Source organism: Palaemon carinicauda, chromosome 5, assembly GCF_036898095.1.
Source record: "Palaemon carinicauda isolate YSFRI2023 chromosome 5, ASM3689809v2, whole genome shotgun sequence".
Classification (NCBI taxonomy): Eukaryota; Metazoa; Arthropoda; class Malacostraca; order Decapoda; family Palaemonidae; genus Palaemon; species Palaemon carinicauda.
This window is the reverse complement of record NC_090729.1, coordinates 186,359,793-186,367,292: the sequence shown is the minus strand read 5'-3', so window position 1 is coordinate 186,367,292 and position 7,500 is coordinate 186,359,793. Positions and strand designations below refer to the sequence as shown.

The 7,500-nt window shown below is 31.3% G+C and overlaps 1 protein-coding gene across 1 annotated transcript in view; it reads left to right on the top strand.

Moving 5' to 3' along the window:
• Positions 1 to 7,500, top strand: part of LOC137640717 (nephrin-like) — a 344,960-nt gene that overhangs the window by 309,351 nt on the left and 28,109 nt on the right. Inside the window, exons 4-6 of the mRNA XM_068373203.1 lie at positions 1,214 to 1,416; positions 2,194 to 2,280; positions 6,911 to 7,108. Coding sequence (XP_068229304.1) covers positions 1,214 to 1,416; positions 2,194 to 2,280; positions 6,911 to 7,108 — 488 coding nt within the window. The remainder of the gene's footprint in view (positions 1 to 1,213; positions 1,417 to 2,193; positions 2,281 to 6,910; positions 7,109 to 7,500) is intronic.

Below are 7,500 nucleotides of genomic sequence, written 5' to 3'. Positions count from 1 at the left end.
CAGCCCTAGTTGGAAAAGTACCATGCTATAAGCCCAAAGGTTCCAATAGGGAAAATAGCTCAGTGAGGAAAGGAAACAAGGAAATGAATGAATTACCAGAGAAGTAATTAACAATCAAAATAAAATATATTAAGAACAGTAAAAATATTAGAATAAATCTTTCATATGTAAACTATGAAAACTTCAATGAATAAACAAAAGGAAGTGAAATGAGATAATGCCTTTACCTGATAATGTATAATTAATAGTTTTCTGTTTTGTTTTGTTTTCATATTCATTAATATGTATGTTATGGTTCTGGGAAAATTTCAGGTTCTCATTTTTCGGTGTGTTTTCGGGGGAATTTCTTGATTTTTAGTCCAGCTAATTATTGTTTACTGTTTTGTGTCCCATTTGTTTCTTACAGTTCTTATGAATAAAAGTGATATCCTGTACTGTATTGTAAAATTTCATTTACTGTTTATATTGTTATACTTTTGATAACTCGATACACGTCTTTATTGGGATTAAGGGAAATTTTTTCAATATTTTTTCTTCTTTTGCTCATATATTTTTTTTTTATTTTATACTGTTATTTTAGGTTTTACTTTAATTTCTTGTATTATAATCATGTACCTCTTTGTTATACCATGGAATATTACGAATCATTCTCCTAGTTTTCCTCCATATGTTTTGCTATATATCATCTACATCTTCAGCCACCAAACAAAGAAAGCTTCTCATGCCTTTTTAAATCAACCTCTACATTCCAGCATTTATTGTTATTATTATCATTAATTTACGCTAAGCTAGTTGGATAAAGAGGATACTATAAGCCCAAGGGCTCCAACGGCAAAATATAGCCCAGTGAGGAAAGGAAATGAAATAAACTACAAGAGAAGTAATGAACAATTAATTTGGCATATTTTAACAGTAACAGCATTGAAATACATCTTTCATACATAAACGATAAAGAGATACTTATTTCAATATGTTCAACATAAAAACATTCGCTGCAAATCTTTTTAAGTAATTAGATATGTATATTCTTCTATTTTCATTCCCTTTTTAGTGTTATGGGATCACTACACAAAGAAAAAGATGATTAAGTAAATCATCTATTGAATCACCCTCTCCCACCCAGCAGAACTTTCTCCTGTAAAATTCTCCCCGCCACGCTGACTAAGCCAACAACAGACTTTCTCAAAAAGGTATTCTTGTTCATTCTTCGCAGTTACGACGAGAGACCCGGCTACCGCGGCATGCAATGGGCAGACCAGGAAGTCTTCGGCTCCCGGGCTTATTATGCAGCGCACAGCACGCCCCCCGTCCTCGTCCTTTCTTACGTTACCACGAGGGACGCTAGACTTTACAGATGCCGGGTCGACTTCCTAAACACGAATTCTCGAGTCTCCTGGGTCAACCTCACCGTCATTGGTAGGAATTTTTTGCTTAGTTCGTAGTTACGTGGTGCCACTGAAGAACGTCTATTGTATTCTTTGATATGTGTATGTGTGTATATATTTGTATATAGGCTTTGGTACGCGTACATACACACACATGTGTGTATATATATATATATATATATACATATATATATATATGTATATATATATATATATATATATACACATTTTATATACATATATATGTATATATATATATATATATATATGTATATATATATATATATATATACATTTTATATACATATATATGTATGTATATATATATATTTATATATATATATGATATGGGTGTGTTCGTGTGTATATATATATATATATATATATAGTATACATATTGGATTATCTGTACTCCTTACCCTCAAATAATCCATACTTGGAGGAAGAAATAGAAAAAAAAAAAGGCCAAGAAAGAACAATAAAAACTATGCAAACCTTCAAGTAAGTAAATGTCTAAATATTAGATAGTGGATATACTGCTATTGAACCCATTTAAATTTCAGTTACTCACATTAATTTTGAGTACAAAAATTTCACTTTAAGTCTGTATGTATCAGTAGTTTCAACTCAAAACATGATCATGATAATAATCATCATGAACATGAAGAAGAGGAAGAAGAAGAAGAAGAAGAAGAAGACGAAGACGAAGACGAAGACGAAGACGAAGACGAAGACGAAGAAGAAGAAGAAGAAGAAGAAGAAGAAGAAGAAAACTAACTATTAATGTTGTCTTGTTTCTTCCGTACAGTTCCCCCTTCTAGATCAGAGATCATGTCTCTCGTATCACCCGTCCATCTGGGGGACCGCAATGACGTCACCTGTAAGGCTTATGGAGGTAAGTATGATATGCCATTGTTAATTTTGTTGATTTCATTGATATATTTAGTATTAGTAGTATCGTCATTTTGATATTAATATTGGTTTTAGTATTTTATGAATTATTATTATTATTTGATTTGGATATTAGTGTTTTATAAATTATTGTTATTATTGTTATTATTGTTACTTGTTCATCATCATAATAAAACTATGTATATATATATATATATATATATGTATATACATATATATATATATATATATATGTATAAGTATATTATATATATACATATATATATATATGTATAAGTATATTATATATATATATATGTATATACACATATATTTATAAGTATATTATATATATATATATATATATATATGTATAAGTATATTATATATATATATATATGTATATACACATATATTTATATATATATACATATGTATATATTTATATATACATATATATATACACACAGTATGTATATATATACATATATATATATGTATATATATATATATATATATATATATATATATATATATATACATATATATTTATATATTATCATCTTCACCATCATCATCATCTCCCCCTACGCCTATTAACGCAAAAGGCCTCGGTTAGATATCTTGAGCTTTTAAATCAATACTTCTCCACTCATCGTCACGTATTCCACAATTCATAGTCATCAGCCATGTAGGCATGGATCTTCCAACTCTTCTAGTTCTTGTGGAGCCTAGTTGAAAGTATGATGAACCCATCTCTGTTGCGAAGATTATGCCCAAACCATCTCCACCTACCCCTCACCATGATCTCATCCACATATTGCACTCGAGTAATCTCTCTTATAGTTTCTTTTCTGATCCTGTCCTGCAATTTAATTCCAAATATTCTTCTGAGGATTTTATATTCAAGTCTACAAAATCTGTTGGATATTGTTTCATTGCCATGAGATGGCTCTGACTTATTATTATTATTATTATTATTATTATTATTATTATTATTATTATTATTATTATTATTATTATTATTATTATTATAACTTCTTTTGTTGTGATCAAAGTCAAATTTAATTCCAATGGATATCCACAATAGTCATTATATTTGGTAAATGATTTACGTGATTTCTTCAAAGTTCAATTTATTAGTAAAAGTAAACTATAACATTGTCTAGATAGATAAGAGGTTAAATTACAATACCAGTATTAGAAATGGAAATATTTGGTAATTATTTCTTCTTACAGTTAAACTCTGCTTATTTTTGTTTTCCTTAATCTTTAAAGTTGTTTGTTTTTTATACCAATACCTTTTATTTGCTTACTGACAAAAACAGATGCAACTAAATTCGACCTTTTTGAATATAGGTAGAGATATTTATTCAGATTCACAATGAATACTGCATTGATGAAAAAAAAATTGATGGAATTAATAAAGGTTTAAAGGTTACCCAAGAATGATAGAGGTAAGGGACAGAACAGTGTCGTTTAGACTGTCCGTATGTACGTATAATCAGCCCACACCAAGCTAGGACCAAGGAGGGCTAGGCAATGGGAGTCAATAACTCTGCAGATAGACATATAGGACCCCATCCCCACCTCAAGGATGGTAAGATTGACGACACTACAAGGAACTATAGAGCTTGAGCAAGTTTCGAACCCGTGGTCAAACAGGCTGTTAGGTAGGAACGATTCAAATAGGTTACCACTAAAAAAAAAAAAAAAAAAAAAAAACACATGTGGGTGGTGAGGTTGCAGACACTGAAAAAAATGATCGAGCCTGAGCGGTTCTCAAACCCGTCCAACAATCTAGTGTAGACGTTTCAATTACTCAACCATAAATCTAATCAATATACAAGCCAGATGAAAAGAAAAATCATGAATTGTGAAACTATATCAGGGGTACCTACAACCAGATATTGCGGCAAATGATAGAATAAGACATTCACGTATGTGCTAATATTCATTCATCAGTTTTGGCTTTTGTTTCTCGGAGAACGTTTCATTCAGGCCGTGACAGGGAAAGTGATGTCATTGCTTTGAAACAATAATAACAATGGGCCGAAGGCGTTTCCTTCCCTGCACCACTAAATCTTTATAACACGTTAATCTCTCGCTATGTTATCTGCCTGTTTCGAAATTTTCGTCTCTCCTTTATTGCGAGGTGTAATTGAAGTCTGGCCATTATTATTATTATTATTATTATTATTATTATTATTATTATTATTATTATTATTATTATTATCCAAGCTACAACCCTTATTGGAAAAGCAAGATGCTATAAGCCCAGGGGCTCCAATAGGGAAAAATAGCCCAGTGAGGAAAGGAAATAAGGAAATAAATAACTGAAGAGAACAAATTAACAATAAATCATTTTTATTATTATTATTATTATTATTATTATTATTATTATTACTATCCAAGCTACAACCCTTATTGGAAAAGCAAGATGCTATAAGCCCAGGGGCTCCAATAGGGAAAAATAGCCCAGTGAGGAAAGGAAATAAGGAAATAAATAACTGAAGAGAACAAATTAACATTAAATCATTCTAAAAAAAGTAATGTCAATAGAGATATGTCATATATAAACTATTAACAACGTCAAAAACAAATATGTCATATATAAACTATAAAAAGACTCATGTCCGCCTGGTCAACAAAAAAGTTGCCGTTATAATGTTTCGTCAGCTAAATATGATATGTACTCTGGATTTATTGTTTTCTTCAAGATTCTGTGTTTTAATATACTAATAGAAACGTAGGAATGATCAATCAATTAATTACCTATTTATCGTTCTCTCTTTCTGCCCTTATATCTATCCATCTATATTTTAATTGTTCTTATTATTATTATTATTATTATTATTATTATTATTATTATTATTATTATTATTATTATTATTATTATTATTGTTAGGTAACCTACAACCCTAGTTGAAAAGGAAGGATTCTATAAGCCCAAGGGCTCCAACAGGAAAAACTAGCCCAGTGATGAGGGAAAATAAAGAAATAATTAAACAATAAGAGAAATAATGAACAATTATAATAAAATATTTTAACAGTAACAAATGTTAAAATAGATATTTCATATATATACTTGAAAGAGAGACTTGTGTCAGCCTGTTCAACATAAAAAAACTTTCGTTTCAAGTTTGAACTTTTGAAGTTCCACAGATTTAACTGCCCGATTAGGAAAATCGTTCTACAACTTGGTCATAGATGGAAAATGACTTCTTAAATGTAGTACTGAGCCTTATGATCTAGAAGGTATGCATATTAGAATTAACTACATGCCTAGTATTACGAACAGGATGGTATGATGTGGGAAGACGTTACTGAGTTGATAGGATGTTTCCATCAACCATAATAATTACCTGGAACATAGATGAAGAATTGTTAGTAATTATTTCTCAGCTGATCCCATCTTTGGTCGTCAATTTTTCTTGGTGGGATTTAATGATACGTTGGTATTCTTAAAATACAAGTTTAATAAAAACTTATGACTACATTGCTCTATGACAGCTGACTCCTAAGTGTGTGTGGAGCGTCATACACAATCTGACAAAACCAAAACATTGCTAAACAAAAGAGCATCGCTCTGAAAAGACTTAAATCCTACTCCAGTACAAAACTATAAAGAATTACATCCTATCTTTGAGGTAATCAACAAATGTTTGAATCCGAATACCAAAATAAATCATTACACTTATGTACAAAGCATAACATGTTTTATTCATGCAATTTGATGCAATGTTGCGCAAAACCTGCAACACTTGAAATAGCATAGTACATTATTACAATAATACATAACAGACGTGAATGCAAAGGATGGTCAGAATTCTGAAAAAAATCTTATGCAACACTCATGACGAACTAACTAAACGACTATGCTAGAGATTGATATCTAGATCAGGAATAAGGAATTTAATAGACAGTTATTCATCCTAATGAGTTTAATTTCATTGTTATATCTTTTTTATAGACTATTCTTTATTTCCCAGTTTGTCGTAAAAAAAAAAAGGTAAAAGAAATCATGGAATAAATGCTGCCAGGCATTTTGCGTTTTAAAAACGGATATATTGACGTAAGGGAGTTATTTACGGTCACCAACCTTTAAACGATAATCACAAAGTATGGTAAAGTTACGGTCGCCTGTATTTTACTAAAATACGGCTGAGAACAGTATATTTTTACTGAGAATTTCCAATTAAAATTAGGTTTTTTCCTTGTTTCCTTTCCGCACCGGGCTATTTTCCCTGTTGGAGATCCTGGGCTTATAGCATGCTACTTTTCCAACTAGGGTTGTAACTTAGCAAGTAGTAGTAGTAGTAGTAATAGTAGTAGTAGTAGTAGAATAATAATAATAATAATAATAATAATAATAATAATAATAATAATAATAATAATAATAATAATAATAATAATGCTAACACGTCACTGGCAGCTACGAAAAAATAGCACAATTTATTCTTTACTTATAATACAAAGACATTATTTCAATGTAAACCCTATTTCCCTTTGAGAGGAAAAAGAGGCAAGACATCACTAAAAAAGAAAAAGTGAAAAAGTGAAGAAAATAAGGCTATTGAAAATTTTATATTAAATGTTTATAATAATTATTAAGACTTTTTTTTCTTCTGCAGGAAACCCTTCGCCGCAGGTCCTGTGGCTCCAGGACGGCCGTGTTGTGGACGCAACTTCCACCATCAGCGGAGTGGAGACCTACAACGTTCTGGAAGTGGAGGTCACGCGAAATGACCTCTACTCTCCCTTCGTCTGTCGTGTGACTAACAACGACTTGACGGGACCTCCGGATGTTCAGTACTTGAGGAATGTTACGAGTAAGGACGTTATATGGTTTTTATGTTTATGACCTCCGCCAACGAAGTTGGAAGGAGGTTCTGTTTTACCCATAGACTCCTTTAAGGAAGGACTGGAACGTCCCCTGCTCGGGGTTTTTAACTTGAGTCTGAAAGATTAACTTGAGTCTGGACTAGAATGACTTCTAGAAGGGCTAGAAACACGTTCTCTGGATCAAAATGGGGGTTTTTGAGGATGGTGAGTTCAACAGTAACATTTTCAACACCACCTGGGGTCATCTTCAAGGTCTAAAGGTCATTTATCAAGGTCAAATTTGTGATTTTTTGTCATTTTTGCTCGTTTTTTTTTTGTGTAACTCATAAATGGTGAGAGATAGCTGATTATAATATGAGGCAAGTCTGCAGAGCTGTCC